This window comes from Nesoenas mayeri (genome assembly GCF_963082525.1).
Source record: "Nesoenas mayeri genome assembly, chromosome: 9".
Taxonomy (NCBI): domain Eukaryota; kingdom Metazoa; phylum Chordata; class Aves; order Columbiformes; family Columbidae; genus Nesoenas; species Nesoenas mayeri.
In genome coordinates, this window is record NC_137557.1 from 18,087,082 (window position 1) to 18,104,621 (window position 17,540).

Genomic DNA, 17,540 nt, shown 5'->3' on the forward strand with positions numbered 1-17,540 from the left:
AAGCTCAAATACCGCACGTTTCCTATAGGATCCGCAGGAGGAACACAGGGTTGGTGGCCCGCAGGGAACACCCGGGCTGAGCTGGAGCCACACAGATCCTCACGCTGCCTTGGACCCAGTTTGCACTCCACTCCTTGAGCACAACCAAGGCTGAAGCTCCCAGAACACTGCTATACCATGGAAACTCATCTTTTTCAAACAAGAACCACTGCAATTATTTTCAGCACTGTTAGGATCCTTTCCATTGCTCAGCTTATTCAAGAACAACTAGCCAGGAGGTTAAGGAAACCAAACCAAGCCAACCCTAATTTAAACAATTACAGCATTACTCATCAACGGACTGAGTAGTATTTAGACAATAAGTGCAACATATGCCACACTGATGCCCTTAGCAGTTGCAAAATAGAATTAGAAAACTAACATTTATTAAATCAATTTGAATTTTAATATACATTTCAAGAACGTGGCAGCATAAAAGGAAATGTTTTTAGAAACAACCTGAATCTACCATTCGCAATTTTACATTAATGATCAGGGCTCTCCTGTCGCCGGTTCCGAAACACACTTCACCTAAATGCTCCAACTGTTGGTACCGTATTTAATGCAGCGGTGTGATAGTAAAGATTCCAAGTACTCCCATATTTCTGGAGCAAATGTTCTATGTATTTAATTTAATGAAAGTCCTAAGAAATGTACCATCAACAATCTCAGCAAAACTTAACAGCTCTGCAAAAGCGTTCCCAAACAACCCATGCTGTGCAGTTTCCTCCCCATAAATCAGACTCTGGTTTGGCTACTTTGCTTACACGTAGTGGACTAATAAACAGATTTACAGTAGTAGGTCACGATCAAACCACCAAATTAGAAAATGGTAGGATCCTTCTGGGTCAACACAAAAATCACATACAAGTTTAACTAAATACATTTTAATAGGACATCGGTAAATCTCATGAGGGCTAAAAAACACAGATCTTCGGTACTTGGGTTGGCAAATAAAGACAAGAATACTAAGAAGCATTTTCCACCATTTACTCATTATCAAAAATATTTTTCAACTCTTCTTGCAAAACAAAAACAAAAAAGTACAGACTGGACACGTACATCACATTTTTCTTCCTATGGCTTTAACCCCCCACCCTATACCCACCCCACAAAAAAGACGGGGGGAGAAACAAACCAAAACCAACAAAAAGATCTGACCACATTCACAGAAGATGACACCATGGTACACTACAAAACAAAAGGAGGTGTCATTTGTGTCCAAAGGGTTTTGCTTATTTCTTAGGTGAGGAACCATCATTGTACATGCTTTGTGCCAAATCAAAACACAGCAAACGTCAGGGCAGACAGCGCGGCGGGTTCGCGGGCCGAGGACAGGGAGAGATGGGAGCGGGAAAGGGACTCAAAAACCTTCACGTCCTGTTGAACACGCTGTCGGAACAGGAACTGCCTTTGCAATGAGAGGGTGATGGTTTGTGTTCTAGTCGGCCCACAGTGAATTTCTGCTGTGTCGTTCAAAGAGAAATTTCTGCTTTCACAAAGTAATCTGACTTTTTGAGGCTGCCAATGAAGCCCGAAATGCAAGGCTACGCTGTTCCGCTTGAACTCTTATTTAAGGATTACGCCAAAATGAACCATTTTTGCATGAAGCTGAATTCCTACAAAGGTGCTTCCATTTTAACACTTTCTGAGAGGAGCTCTTTGACAACTTAGTGTTATTTTTCCATTTTAGGGAGGTTGAAAAGCGCTGACCTTCAAAAGCTACTTCCAATGTATTAGAAAAGAATGAGCTGGATTCTGGGAGGAGTGAATTACACGGCTTATTCTAACAAACATCCAGAATATATTGGACCTTAGCAACTGATCCTCAGCCCCAGCCAGAAATAAAGAATCACCCTTGAGGGGACAGGGCTGGGGTACAAACTTCATCAAACACCCCCAGTGGTGATTGATAACTGCTGTGGGATCGGCCACGGGGTCTCTCCGCAACCCACAAAATCCCCGCTCTTTTGTAGAAGCAACAGCAGGAAAATCAGCAGGAGCTCCAAAAAAAAGGGGAGGAGGAGAAAAGGAGAGAATCGTGCTAATAACACCTGAGGTTTCTTTGTGTACAAGTAGTTTTCTTGCCCCAGCCAAAATAGTCACATGCCAAACAAGCGAGGTTGGCACAGAGGGCAGAACAGGTCAGGAACAGGAACTGCCGAAAAACCAACACAAAGAGTGGTGGTGTTACCGGGGCCACGGTATCTGAGGCAGCAGTTCCATGCGCATGTCTCAGCGACTGATATTCCTGGCCCTTGCCTGGAGACTGAGCTGCTCTTTGGGCTATTTGCTTTCTCAAGGTATTTATGACTTATTTTTTTAAGCTGTTCTGTAGAGGAGATAGCCAATTCTCACAGTCAGGCATTATCTGCCCTTTTCAGACTGTACCCTCCAGCTCAGTGCTGCATTTCCTACAGGAATATTATGGGATTTTCCAGTAATGGTGTCTGTAACTAATGGAGAATTCTTTTTCTACGCCATAACCTAGCACGGTTTAGATGGACTAACTAGGTACCACTTCTCTACACTTAAGCAGCAACTTTGACTGAGCACAAAGCATGACCAAGTACAATGAGGTTAATATATTCTTTGCCAAAGATCTTGTGATAAAATCATTTACATCAGCAATTGATCTCAAACTATGAGGTGCTGTAAGAACTAAAAACAGTTTTAGGGTAACTCCTCCATTATCTGCAACTATTTCCCAGACACTAATACACATAACATAGCAATGAAAAACACTTGATACAAGTGATCTAAACGCAGGAGCTCCAGCAAGTTAAACAGAACCATAGCTGCCGTAAACCTGTAGCAGTTCCCCTACGGATGGCAGGGAAAAGAAAAGACTCAACAGTCATATCTCATGTCTATAGCATCATCCAAACTTTTATCATCGTGTGTACTGGCAGCTAAAAACGTCGTTACTGGTGACCCTGTCACATTGATTACACTGGTGCTCGTGCTGGCATTGCGCACCGCAATGCTCGTCACGTTAATGCCCAAAGTCAGCCGAGTCTGCTCCAAGGCCTTTTCTGGCACTGCAAACGCCTCCAGCTTCTTCTCCCCGTTAGCCATGTAGGAGTTTTGGCAGCCACGGCATATGCAGTCAAGGCAGGCTTTGCGGTTCGAGTAGCAAGGGCAGCGTTGGCCACGGCAGGTAAGAACACTTGGATTTTGGGTGGCACGACCACATTTACACCCTTTCTTTTCTTGGGGCTTTTTGTACACAGTTTTTGTTGGGCTTCCTGGCATAACGTTACTGCTAGGAACTTTCTCCTTCGCTTTGTCTTTTGTTTTCAGCACCCCTGGTTTGGCTTTTGGGTGAGATTTCTTAGGGGCATGGTCTAAATTCTTTTTCATGCTTTTGTTAGACAGGAGCACAGTTTTACTGATTTTGGGGGTAGTGCCTCCGTTAGGTACAGTCGCAATAGGCTGCAAAGACATTTTATTTTCCTGTTTCACTGTTACAGGAGCTGACGCTCCCAATGTTGGGCCACAGATGATGCTGGAAATGGGTAGAGGTTGAACCTTTTCACTGTCACTTTCTGACCGAGATCGCTTTCTGTTTAATTTAACCACCTTGGGCGTCGCCGCGGTGCAGGAGATTCCGTGAGGAGAAGCATCTGTGGACATGAAAATGTTATGGCTGAGAGGTGGGGGAGAGAGCTGCAGGAAAGGGCCGTTAGTCATGTTTGCTTCCAAGCTGGGCTGCAAATTAGAATCACAGACTTCAGTATTCGACACGGTCTCTAAGCTCCGGAGAACCTCCTCAACGCTCAGCAGAAGCGAGCCACCCGGTTTGATGTCTTCACTGAAGCTGCAGATGTCAATGCCCGTCGTGCACAAGTCACTAGTGGAAACGGTGTCACACACGGGCTGCAGGCTGCTCGGCAGATCTTCCGTCTTGATGTACTCGCCAGTGCTACAGACATCAATGGTGTTTGCGTGCTCCGGAGAGGGAATATTCACTCCAAGTTTATCTACCGAAAGCCCATTACAATTGGGCAACCCGTTGATAACAGAACCTCTGATATCGATGTTGTGTGTGCTTTCAGGTAGCGATGTAAAACCAGCCGGAGGATCGGTTGTGAGTTCTGAGGTTGAAGGTACTGGGGAATGTGTCAAACACAAAGCCAAGGCTGTATCGGAAGGTTTTTCTGTCTCTTCGTGGAGCGGCGACCCATCTTTGAGCAAAGCTAAAAGATCCGCGGAACAATCGACTGCCTGGATAATATCTCTTGCCAGCGGAGACTGCGTTATGTACTCGCAGAGTTTCTTATAGCAGTTCACTAAGATGCTCAGCTGCTTGTTCTCCTCAAACTGTTCATAGTCCTTGCACCAGCTACATGACGGTTTCATCATCATCTTCTTGCCTTTACAAGTTTTGCAGACATAATGCTGACATGTGGAGTTGGTAGGAGCAATAGGGTCTTGTAGCAAATTTCCTACGGAAAAAAGGAGGAGAGAGATTACAATGGACTCAAGGCAGGTTTCCAGGCTAGTATGGGATGATTTTTATGTGCTATCAAAAATATTGCCTGAATAAGTTCAGTAAGTCACAAGAAAATGTACCATCCAAACAACATCCTGTAAAAATTGTCACAGCTGCAATATCTGCTTTTAAAACAACATTAAAAGAACATGGAATAAAACCATCACACCATAACTTGTGCGGCTGCAGCCTTTAGGTCGCTCTCAACTAAAACCCCAGCCATCCCCTTGCTCCCTTCAGCAGCTCCTGCCATTGAAACTTCCAAAACACAAAAGATTTCTATGAATTTTCCAAAAGTGCAACAATAAACTCCATGAGGAGCTACTGCAGAGACGTCAATGAAATTAGTGGAAACAAATGGCAAGGCAGCAGAGGGGAAGTCTAAAAGGAATGTCAGCCCCCAAAGGAAAGAAGACACAGCAGACTTTGTTTTACTTTTCATTTAGCTGGGACTAAAAATAGAACCTAGCCTTGTCACAGCCAATGCCATGAATAAACCATCAAAGTTTTTAACTCTGCAGGCAACAAGAACAGTTAAATGGATCCCATTAATTCTTATAAACACTGAATAAAACACCTCGTAATCTATTTGAATATTAAAAAAATACTAGATTATGTTGCTCTCTAAGAGCTTACTCCTGCGCCAACCCACAAGATGCAACAGGGTGATTATGAAGATATCCTGGGGGGTGGCGGCTCCTGGTTTTCCAATTCTCAGACACGTCTCAGTGAAATAATACTTAAAAGAGTGATGCTGAAATACTCCAAAGTGTCAACAACAGCTCCAGTCCTGGGCAGGAGGGGAGAAGTCAGAAGAAAGGATTTTCTGAGATCTTACTCTTAATAAAGAAACTGCTAAAGATCAGTTGCTAAAGGAATGAACACCCCTGAGACGCAGGACGTTTCGCACACCTGGTACTGACTTATCTGTGGACATCCCCACATCTCTGAACTGTAAAACCCTGCAAGAATGTTTTTGGTTTTGCTTCAGAACCAACCAAGTAATGCACAAGGAAAAAATATGAAAGAACAGAGGTAACTGAAATTCTGTATAGAAATAATCCAACTAGCAACTATATCCAGAAAATGCCGGTATTGCTTTGCTATTTTAGCCAGTTCTAGGCCAGAAAGGTATTCTAACACCTAAATGAAATTTCAGAGTACCTACAGTCATCTACAGAAACAGGTTCCCCTCCTTTCCAAGGAGATTTTCAGCCTTGCTCAGACCTCTCTCCCATACGGAACCTTTGTTGGATGAGTTACAACCATCAGGGATTTCTCACCCAGATTTTCCAAAGAGAAAATTTTAATCCCATGGACCTTCTGTAAGTGATTCTCTAAATAGTGCTTTGAGGGGATGTAATTAACTGGACCTAGCTGAGTGGGCTGTTAGTACCTATGGAATAAACCCAGCCTTTCCAGCTGGTATTACCTTAGTCGCTAACCCAAGCCCTCAGGTGGAAGAGCAGGACGTACTATACGTATATAACCCTTGGCTGGAGCAGCACTTAAAATATCCAACGTGTCCCCTACTCTGTAGCTTTCACCAAAATGTTCAGCCCCTTTCCTAACCTAACCCTCCGTACCTTTCACTATTTGAACTACTTTTGAAAATGCAACTTTTTGTGTGTGTTTAAATGGGAACTTTGCATTAGCACAGTGGTTTTTCCACACTCTTGAATTCTACTGGTGAGCACACAACCCCATTTTTCCTTTGCAATGTGAATTTCCTGGTACCTCTTTGGGAAGAGGCTGCTCCAACCTCAGGTGGCTTTCAGAAAAGTGGCTTCATCTAAACTGGTTTTTGAGCAACAAGAGTCAGTGCCGAAGTCATCATTAGGTAGTATTTTTTTAAGAAATTGACAGAAAATATAATTGTTTAGAAAGCTGGCAGGTGGCACGCATCTACACAATTCAAATAATGAGAAGGGAAGATTTAAAGCCAACAGATGGAACATAAGTCCCAGAATCCAACCTGCAGTGGCATTTTTTTCCAAGTTCCCTTTAGATGACAGTATTGAAACAGCAATGCAGGCAGAGATGTACATGATGGTCCCAAGAATGGATCTGATTTTGCGAGAACAGTCCTTAACCCCCATGGGGAAAACCAAAACCAAGCTTTACATCACATCAGCTTAGTCTCAGAAGTCATGTCCTTCAGCAGAAAGAGTTATGATGATCGATGCTTTACAGATTATGAAGCACTGAAACACTTCAGAGACGGGACCAAATAAACAATATGCCAATTTAACTTTCGATTAAAAAAAAAAAAAGTCATCACCAACTGTGCATTTTATTTCTCCCAAAATAGATTTGGCTGAAGCTGCTGAGTGGGTACGAATGCTAAAAGAGGATACTGAAAAATTTACATTTCCAGAAGCTTTGAGGAAAAAAAGCAGACGGGCAGACAAAACACTTGCCATGCTCTCCCTGCAGGAAGAACAGAGCCAGTTCTGCTCCCAGTACATGCTGGGCAGCCTCTATGGGAGAGACATAAGCTGCGGGAACGTGTTCAGCCCGAGCTCGTATCTCACTCAATGTTCATCCTTCAGTCAAAGTTTCTCTCTCGGATGGATTCAACTTTATGCAGTGCCATAATAATACAGTTCTCTGCTTTATTTTCTATTTTGGTCCTGATCTTTAGCATTTGCTTCGCTTTTTTGATTGATAGTCAATACCAAGCTGATATTCTCATGGGGTTTTCTATTGCAAGGCTGGTAGCTATTAGTGCTAACCCCTTCTATAAATTTACACATTTATATAGGTCTGCAAGATATAAAAATGGTGAGTTCTGACATGTTAATATTTTTCCACATTTATCATTTAATATTTATCTAAGCTAAAGTTAATTTGACATTTTATTGTGCAGTCATTCATCTGCATAAGATCCTTCCACAATTACTCAATGCGGGCCTTCGTTTTTACTGCCCCGAATAGCTTGATACTAAACTTGGCCTCATCTTTTCTCACCCTCTTTTGCAAGGGCCATATTAACACACCGAAAAGCAAAATCGCATTCTTACAAAGCCTCCAACATCCTACTTTCAGAAAGGTTTACTAAACATCTACATTAATATGAGCATTTACAATTAATAAGCCGCATAGACAGAGGAAATACTTTTAATACATTATTTACAAAACATCACAGCTGTCCTGGAAAGGCTGCTACCAGGAGAGAGATCATTTAAACCACAAGGAATACTTCCTATTGTGTTCCTTAATGAGCATCATTTCACAGCTGCAGGAAGAGGGGAAGCATCTGCAAATTGTATCTCAGAGACCAAAGGGGGAAGAACTGGGAACCAATTGCTTTGGTAGGTGTGTATAAGCAGCAAATGTGCTGCAAGTCTGTCTTCTCAGTGAAGGTGAAGGGGAGAAGGAACCTCACCTGCGCCAGTTCAGCTGTTCACATCAAACATTACAGTGACCGAGATGGAATTTTTAAATCAAGTCTTACAAAAAGCTGCTGTGAACTTTGGATGCGTCAAACAGAAATTCTACAGCTCTATTCATCTAGCAAATTATAATAAACCAGGAAGCTATCATCAGCGTGATGAAGCACATGTATACTTCTATGTTACACTTAATATTAATTACCTCCTTATAGAGGGAGCCAAGTCTTACCCAGCAGTGACAGCACTTGATAGCTGAAACAGCCTCTGGAAGGACAAGGTTTGCTCCCCCCACAGCGGCTCTTCAGCTAAGAAATTATCAGCTACATCTGACTGAGGAATAAGCACCTCAATGAGGTTTCAAAGCAAAATGTGAGTGTAAAAGCAGCAGCATTTTCAAAGTTTGATAAAAAAACCCTGCTTGATGACAGACAGGCATATGATGACTAGTGAAAAGGTCTGTTAACCATCTGCAAAAAAAAATAAAACAAAAGTGTAAGATCTGTTTGATATGGGCGCAAGATCTGGATATTTACTAAGGAGGAAGATAACTTAATACACTCAAAACCAGAGAAACTAATCAAGAGAGATCAGCGCAAGGGACAAGAGTTTATCTGTGAACTAAATGATAGTATTTTGGCCTGAAAATACCGTGTTGCTCTTAATTCACCACAACTGCAAGAGTGCCACTGAGATTTGTCCATAGACACTCACAAGTGTTGACAGATTCTCTATCAGGTGAAACAGAAACATGGGAGACACACTAAACGTATTAAAACAAAACAAAACTAAAACCCCACAACCACCTTATTTCAAAATTTTATCAGAGAAACTGTTCTGCTGGCTGCTGAGTATTTCTGAGCATCCTCCATCAACAAACAACTAAGAAAAATTAGCTACAGAAATTATTACCCTCATATAGGGATGGTCACAACTGAAGAATCAATGATTGTGTAACTCTCTGGGAAAATAAAAACCGCACTGTTTTTGTCTGAACACCGTGAGAACCCAAATGAACCATGATAAGAAAGCAGTTAGATTATTTTTCTGCATATTTGTAGACATACAGTCAACCTCTTCAGCTAAAGGTCAAAGAAAAAAAAATATGACAACAAATGGCATTGTAGAAGGGACTGCTCTGTTCTCTGACTGCACCCCTGCACAATAAACAACACAACATATTTTACCAAGTCCTATGTCAAAATTATATTTGTTTGAAAGTCTTTGTGTTTACAAAAAAATCACTGTCTGGAAAGATTATATAATGTATTTTTAACAAACCAGGTGGCAAAGTTCAAACTTTGGCTTTAAAAAGAGAAATTCATCTTTTTCACCATCCAGTGTAAAAGGTTCATGTCAGGATGTTTCCCAAAAGCCAAGATTGCTGTATTTTAAGAGGCTTTGAATGGCAAAGTTAACATTTCTCCCATAGGTGTAAGATTAATTTACCGTGTTCCTACGCAGTATAAACACTCAAAAGACTTAAAACTTGCTTTGAAAGTTGTAGATGAAGTTGCTCACATTCTCTGAGCAAACAAAAAAGTAACAAAAAGTATTTCTTCCCACGAAAAACCGCTCACGCCACCAAGATTAACCGCGCCATCTTCAAACAATCTGTGCTCTCCAAGGCCACCGGCGAAGGAGCAAAACCCCGAGCCGTGACCGCCAGGCTGCGGAGACACAGAATAACAAATGACATCACGGAAGGACTTCAAAGGGAATTCCTGGGCAGAGCAGGAAAATCCTTACTGTCTGCAAAGCACAGCGCTCACCAAAGCTTGTGCTGGGCGTTATTTCTCAGGTCATATATGAGATGCAAACAATCTTTTCTGGCCTCACTCACAACTCCAACTCTTCCTACTCCTCAACTTGGTTCTAGGACAGAGGGGTATTTTTAGTTTAGAAACCAATTTAAATTCAACCAGTAGAACCTCATGTTATGAAAACACATGCAGTACAATGCAGACAACCTTGAAAAAGCAGTTCTGCCAGGAGTCACACACCGGATTTAACAACAGGAAAGGGAAACAGTGAATTTAAGTAAAGGGTTTTTAAGAGGAAGAGAAATCAACCAGCATGTTCTTGGCTAAAAACTGGTGTATTGAGAAATGTGCAAGTGGGCATTTTATAGACAGCTGCCCACGCTGGTTGTCTCCAAAACAAGAAGAAAAAGAATACTTGCAGCAGAAAGTATTTGACAGGTACTTAGTCCTGTAGTCCATGCTCCCCAATGGTTGTTTTTTCTGGTTATTGTGCACATTCTTCAGAAAATTGCAAGTATTTTGGCAACCATTCATGTAACTTTTAAGGGGAAAATACGGTCTTTCTAAAAACTACCAATCATTGAAAATCAAAGAAAGAAGAAAATGTCAATGAAAAAAAAGACCACCAATCTAGATTATTTTTCAAACACAAAAGGCAACTGATCTGTCAGCATGGCTCATGAATCAGCCTTCACTTTCCTTAATCTAGGGAGAACGGACAAGGAGTGAGAGTTCTAGGCTAAACTTTTCCATCACAAAGCTTAAACGTGCTTTTTCACTTGAAAGCTCTGATACCCGGGCTTAACTCACTTAGTCATGGCTCACATCCCAAACAGAAAAGTTTTAGCAGTAGTGCTAATTTGTTTATTCTGCCTTCTTCCATCTCTGTGACCAGAAATCAAATTTTCTAGAAAGTTTAAATCTGTTTAGGTGTTACCCAACTATCTTCTCTTCCCCGAAGGTCACCACATAACTTCGGCATGCCTCAGATTGTCTCAATATCACCCAGCGAAACAAAGACGTTGCTTATCCTAGAGCCACAGTTCACTTGCATTCCACTTGCTTGTGGTGTTTCTTCCCCTAGATACTTGCAGAAATTTTCCTATGAAAGTTTAATTCACTATTTCCCAATGACAAAATACAGGGTACAGTAATAATGCCACCAAGAGGCAGAGGCAAGGGGTGTGGAGTCTGCAGTGGCGTGGGGGGAGCAACCAGAACCCCAGAAAAAACAGAGACCCAGCTCAGCGAGGGGCGAGGAAGAAGAGCAGGAGCCTTCACAAGTCCAACAACATGGACAGGATGGCACAAAGATGGAAAATCTTACACGACTCAATACGCCACCAACTATAGAGAAATTTCAAACCTAGCGAGCAGAATGAGTTCCATAAGACTCAACTTATATTAACAGTACACAACTTTCAAAAAAAAAAAAAAAAAGGTTGATACTTTTACGCAAGCAGGAGATGGAAATAACATCCCTACACTAGTCTTTAAATAGGAAAAACATTTTTTTTTTTGGTTGGTAATCCATGACATTCCCCATGCTTAGGAGTTGCTTCCACAATGGTAATTTACCATTTAGCCTTCAACCCTCTAACGAAAATTACCAAGAGCTATGTCAAAACCCTTGCCAGGAGCTGTACGAGGTGCCGGTCAGTACAGTGTCTTTGTTCCTTTCCACCCCTTAATCTCCCCTAAGCCACATGTTGTCTCATATCCCCTTACTTAGATTACAGGATGGTTCAGGCAAGAACTCTACTCTGTATTTCTACAGCACAAGATACATCTGGGTTCCTGGCCAAACGTCCTGTCCTGAAGCCACAAAACCTTTCAAGCACTTTCACACGCTAAATCACTGATAACAATCTTTCACCCACTTTTTAAATATCTTCCAGAGGATCCAGGATGAAGTCTTCCATGGATAAAAAGCTAAGCTGATCCGACTGCCAATCTGTCTCTTTAACTGCATTTCAAAAAAAGGCTTAAAATGCTTCAAAATGCTTAAAAGCCAACAGAACTTCTGAATGACTTGCAGTAACCTACATGGTACTTGAAACAGAGAAAGCCACTTTTAAGAAGATTTTCATCCCAATAAGCAGTACTTTTAAAATGCAGAACTTTGTTGCATAAATTCTACTAAATTATTTTTAATGTGGCATTAACATGCAATTTAATAATAATCACTTTAGTCCAGAGACTGAACCCCAGATTTCACATCCTCAAAACACACAAGGCACATACCTTCTGTATGCACCCTTGGGAGGTTTTAAGTTTTAAAAGCTCTAGGAAATACCATCTTATACATCCCTGTAAAAGGACAATGCATTCATTACCTACCCCACCACCTAGGAAACTCTCACATGATCACACTTCAATCCTAGAAACACACACCATCATCAACATAATTTAACCTTTATAACCCATTAGGCGCAACAGAGACCTCAGATCCACCTAGAACAGATTTATTTGACTTAACAATGCCATACTGTATTTACATTATGACTGTCTACTGATGGAACTGCCTCTGTGCCAATTTGAATCTCAAATCAGTGCTTTAATTAGAATTTCATAATTACGTGGGTCCAAAAACTTCTGCCATGCCTACTATGTGAGCTAGTTTAAAAGACTGTCAGTTGGCTTATGTCTAGTGGATTGAGAGAACAGTGAAAGCACCATAATGTTAGTTGGTTTTTATAGCTGTCACCAATTTCTTCTAAAAACAATTCTCTACAATTAAAGGGACAATCCTGACTGTGGAATTAATACCTACAGTGTAACAAAGCATCACAGAATTCAGAGAGATTAAATACTCAGGAAAGGCCGATGACTTAAGGAGCACTAATTTGGGGAGTAATTTCCCAAGGGGAGTCCTAGAAGTACAACACTTGGGACTTTAACCAAGTGTAGAGGTTTTATGCATTACTAATAATTCATGCAGCAAAACACCACACTGTGAAGTTTTGGGTGGTCACGGCTCTCACTCTTGTGATCACAACAGCTCACAAAGTAATCTTCTTTTCAGTACTTAAACTTTACCTTTTATACCACTAAAGTTAAGAAGGTTTTGACACTTGGATAGGCTTTAAATGACCTTAAATATGCAGAAGGTCCTAACAGCACGAAAAGCAAACAAGAATGTTGATTTGCCTTTACCAGTGTGAGCTGGAAATTTATGACTGCTGGTCAACACCAGAGCGGACAGTTTTGGTTCAGGCAGGACCGCTCTCCCATGACTAACTGCTGGCAGCTTCAAGAAAGACGCTTTACTAAGTCTGTAGGACAGAAACTGCATTTTACTGTACGGCTTCACAAAGAGGCTGGTATTTACTGAGGCCTCTGTATGCTGCCACGCCACAAACAGCAGCTCAACACACAGAGATAATGCCTGGAAATCACTCAGAGACAAAATATTTGAGACAAACAGCAGCTACAGTTATCTGAAAGCTGGCCACAGTAGAAAAATATACATAAGCCAAAGCAATAACTTTAACATTCAAAGAAAATAAGGGATGAAGAGGGCAAGCCGAACCATCATGTAGTAGTCTGGAAGTAGGAATATCTGGGTAAGTGCAAGTCACTAAGCTAAAAAGTGTGGTCTGCTCTACCAAACTGAGAGTGACAGAAAAGCCAAGCAAGAAAAACTGAAGAGGGGGAAAACAGCTCAGGAATTTGGGCAGGGACAAGTTATAGATAGATGATTTCAATAGCACAGAGTGTAAAAATAAGATTGCAAAAGGCCAAGAAGGGAAGAAGTCAAGGCAAGGAGAACAAAGAACACATTTCAGAGGACTAGTCTTAAAGTGGCCAGACAGCACAGCAGTTAGAAGCATGTAGTCTCTATCTAAATATCTTATTTACAAAAAAAAAATCCGACAAATATTAGCATATTTTTAGGCAAGCGGTCTGATGACTGACCCAAGCAAGAAGGATTTGTGGGAAAAAGGTACAGTCAGAGATTGGAATTGACAGGGCCTAAGATGATAAACATGAGATAAAGAGCAAAGGTGCAAAGACATTGACATCAGGATTATGGGAGGGGGAAAAAAAAAAAAACACCTTAGACAAATGATTTCAGGAAATGACGATGCAGTGATCCTGGGAACAGGCTCCCTCTTTCCCAGCACAAACAGATCTCTATTTTCTAAGACTTTAAGTGGGAGGAGCCAATAGCTCCAGGATAGGAAGCATCCAACACTACTCTAGCAGCCTCAGCAGTTTAGATCTTGATCCTGTAAATAAATACAATATTTAAGTTTATAAACCCCAGGAATTCAATTAAATAGTAGTGTGACCACACATGTTGGTAAAGATAAACATATGCAAACAGTGTGGACATATGTCCACTCTGATAAGAAAATACAAACATGCACAGGGCCAGGACTTAAAACTACCAGAGGGAAAAAAAAAAAGGGAGAATTAACAAAATTAATGAACCTAGATGTCTAACAGTTTGGACTCCCTCTCCCAACACTGACAGAGGCTTCAAAGGAAGTTCAAGAAAGGCTGACAGCTTATTTCAGAGCTTCCTACTAGGAACGGACACGTGCCCCCACTTCATAAACACAGCAGAATGCAGTTCCTTCCCCGTTCCCCAGACCCTCACGCTGAAATTCCGGATGTCTGCCTCTGCCCACAAAAATGCAGAATGCCTTTTTTTTTTTTTCAGGGAAATCCTAGCAGACTTGCAGCCAATTTGGTTTTTATGGTAATTATTTTCATTGGACAATTACCTGCTAAGTACAAAAAAAAAAAAATCCTAACACTGTTTCCATGCGCTTAAAATTCCTGGCTTCCAATCTGAATTACTATTTGTTCTTTGCATTTCAAGGAGGGAAAGAAAAAAAAAGTAAGTTGTTCTTATTTCCCTTCCTCTATGCTCTGTAGATTGAGTATCTTTTACCATACTCGCTCTTCTACCTCACTTTTTAAAGCAATTAACTCCACTACACCAGGGTACTCCAATAACCACTAATAACTACCCTACCTTTTATGAAATAACGTGACCATAATAAAGCGTTGCGTTTGGGCCAAAACACACTCTTCTCGACAAAAACAACAGATCGTTTTCTTTACAGCTTGCCAGGCTATTCCACATACAGAACCCCCGCACCTTTACAGCCTTTTGACCAATATTGCCCCCACTTCGCGTTTGTTTTTTGCGGGTGGGGGGCGGGTCTAAGCCGAAGAATATTTCTCACTCCGCCTTTCCCAACTTGCAAAATCACCGCGGCGCTCCCCCCGCCCCGGGCCCACGTGGGTCCGCCGCCCCCTGGTCCCCGGTGTCCCCCGCCCCGCCCCGGCGGCGGGAGGTTCCGCGGGAGCGGCGGCTCGGCGGCCGCAGCCGGAGGAAAGTTTCCACAGCCCGGCTGTCGGGGCGGGAAGCGGGGCGGGGGGGAGATCCCGACCGCGGCGTTTCCTCCGGCCGCCGTGCCGGGGCCAAGCGAGCCCGGGGGGGGCTCATTGTGCAGGGAACAAAAGAAAGATCCTCACCGCAAACGCAGCAGGAGAGGGACTGCCTGAAGTAGGGCAGGAGCTTGTTAATCTCGGTAAAGGACTGGGGATCCCCAGGGTCGTAGTTGAGCACCAGGCGGCTCGCTGAAACGTAGAGAGCAGTGGCATTCACCGGGTTCATCGCAGCCGCTCGCACGCCGCCGGCTCCGGGGTGAGAAGAAAGCGCGGCGCCGAGTCCGAGCCGGCCGAGGGGGCAGGTGGCCCCGGGGCGGGGGCAGGCCGGGTGTCACCTTGGTCCGGGGCCACCTGGAGCCGCGCGGCGGCGGCAGCGCGGAGGCCGCGGCGGCCCTGTCAGAGGGGCCGCGCTGGCTCCTCCTCCGCCTCCAGCGGGGCCTCGCTCCCGAGCAGCGGCCTCGGCCCGCCCGCAGCCACACAGCGCAGGGAGGCGGCGGCGGCGCTACTCCAGGCTGCGGGCCATGCCGGGCCGCCCTCCCCCGGGCCCTGCTCCTCCGCGAGCGGACGCTTCCTCGGCCGCTGCGGGCCGCGCCTCAGCGGCGGCCCGGCATGGCGGCGGCCGCAGGGAGGAACCGCGAAGCCAGCGCAGGGCGGCGGCGGGCCGGGCCGCGCTGCCCGATCCGGCGGCGGGGGAGGGAGGCGGATGCACCTGGGCCTCAGCGCGGCCGCATCACCGCGGCGCCGCCGCGGCCTCCTCCGCGGGGCCGGTGGCTCCTGGCTGCGCGGCCGCGGGGCGGGCGCCGCTCGCGGGGCAGGATCCGCCGCCCGATCCGCGCCGCAATGTCAATAGCAACCGTTAGATCCAACCGTCACTGCGGAGCCATCGCCGCTGCCGTCTAGCGCCCGGCACTGCGCATGCGCGCCCGGGCCGCTTCCCTCCCCGCAGCGGGGCCCATCCCGCGGGGCGGGGGGGGGTGTGGGGAGCGCAGCGCCCTCTAGCGGGGGCTCGGGCGCGCCGCCGCGGGGCGCGAGGCTGCCCGGCCGCCTTGGGCGAGGCGCCGCCTGAGGGAGGGGGCGAGCGCGCGCCCAACGGCCGCCTCAGGAGTCCCCTCAGGGGTCCCTCAGCGGTCGCGTCGCCTCAGCGCGGCCGCCACGCCGGCAGCACCGCGCCTGCTCCGCGGAGGGCGGGACGCCGCCGCTCCCTCGGCCGGCGGGCGGAGCCGGTTGGCGGGAGGGACTCGCCGGAGGGTTGGCCGCCCTGTGCCCCGGGCGCTGAGGCGGTTCCCGCGCTCGGGGCCGCCACCTCACGGGCGGCTGTGCCTCCGGAGCGGCTGCGCACGGGAGCGGCTTGGCCTTCCTGTCATGGCGAGCGCTCCCGCTCACCTCTCAGGCAGAAGCCATCCTGAAACCTGTCGAAAGACTCCAAGGTGCCAACTGGCCTGTCTTCCAGCATGGAGCAAGCCTGATGTGTCTGTCCTCAAAGAGAGAGAGCTGCAGGGCTTTAGAGGTTCTTAGAAGATCGGGCAGGGGAGCAGACGCGGTCTGGATGCCTCAGAGGACACCAGCTGCCCACACAGCACTGTGTAGATGGAAGCTTGTCACAAGTGGTGTTGCTGCCCATACCAGCACTCCGGAGACCACGAGGCATAACGCAGCAGTGGATTCACAGGCTTGGGGCAGGTATGACCAAGACGTAGGCACAAGGGGGATTTTTTACTCTCTTCAGGTTTTAGGTCACTGGGGACATATGGTGGGAACTTCAGGTATTTCCACTGTTAGCCCCACTGAGGGAAATCACCATTCCACATACATCCAGATCCTGTGTTGTGATGCTGCCAGTGCCATCAAGGCAGCCCTTGCCCCGTTTCTCTGTTTGGCCTTTTGGGGAGCTGTCTGATAGAACCTTTCTGTCTTCTCACGTGTCCCTCTCCGTGTTCATCTAGAGCTGCCCATGTTAAACTAATCAAGGAGTTCCACCTGTGTCTTTCTGTTCCTTGTTCTCCTCATAAATCCCTCCAGCCCAACTCAAGATGAGTGTGCTTACAAAATAGAGGAATTTGGGTCTTGATTCCAAATACACATTTAGTACTTCTGGTTACCATCAAGCTGCACAGCTCATTCCCCACCCGGCACTGTTTTCATACACCTCACATCCAGCTCCTGTGTGCTCACTCAGTGCATCTCACATATGAAGATGCATACCTATGACACCTCTGTCTCCCTTTTGGCCTCGCAGCAGACACCCAGAGTGCCATCTCTGGACCATAACTCCTTGCACACATTCAGTCCCTAACCTGGCTTCATTTCATGGCACAGCATCTTCATTCTTACACTCAGTCTACATGTATATTGCCTGTAAAATGCCCAATTTCTTCTTCAACTTACCACCAGAAACACCTTATGTGCTGAACCAAGCCAGCAAACTGAAAAAACATTCCAGCA

General features: G+C 45.2%; 1 protein-coding gene across 2 annotated transcripts; it reads right to left on the minus strand.

Annotated features, from left to right (window-relative positions):
* Positions 1-477: 477 nt before the first annotated feature.
* Positions 478-15,988, minus strand: MSL2 (MSL complex subunit 2). 2 transcript variants are annotated; one of them, XM_080350009.1, is made up of 2 exons: positions 15,183-15,988; positions 478-4,487 (listed from the first exon to the last, which is right to left on the minus strand). In XM_080350009.1, the coding sequence occupies exons 1-2, from the start codon at positions 15,322-15,324 to the stop codon at positions 2,890-2,892; spliced, it is 1,740 nt and encodes a 579-aa protein (XP_080206135.1). In that variant the 5' UTR covers positions 15,325-15,988; the 3' UTR covers positions 478-2,889. The 2 variants fall into 2 exon arrangements, with proteins under 2 accessions (XP_080206135.1, XP_080206136.1); XM_080350010.1 differs by lacking the exon at positions 15,183-15,988 and adding an exon at positions 13,749-13,949.
* Between the last annotated feature and the right edge of the window lie 1,552 nt (positions 15,989-17,540).

Excerpts from the sequence above, each read along its gene's own strand:
- MSL2 (XM_080350009.1), bottom strand. The coding sequence starts at position 15,324 with ATGAACCCGGTGAATGCCACTGCTCTCTACGTTTCAGCGAGCCGCCTG. Across the intron at positions 4,488-15,182 it reads CCTCTCCTGCTGCGTTTGCG|GAAATTTGCTACAAGACCCT; the intron begins GTGAGGATCTTT and ends TTTTTTCCGTAG.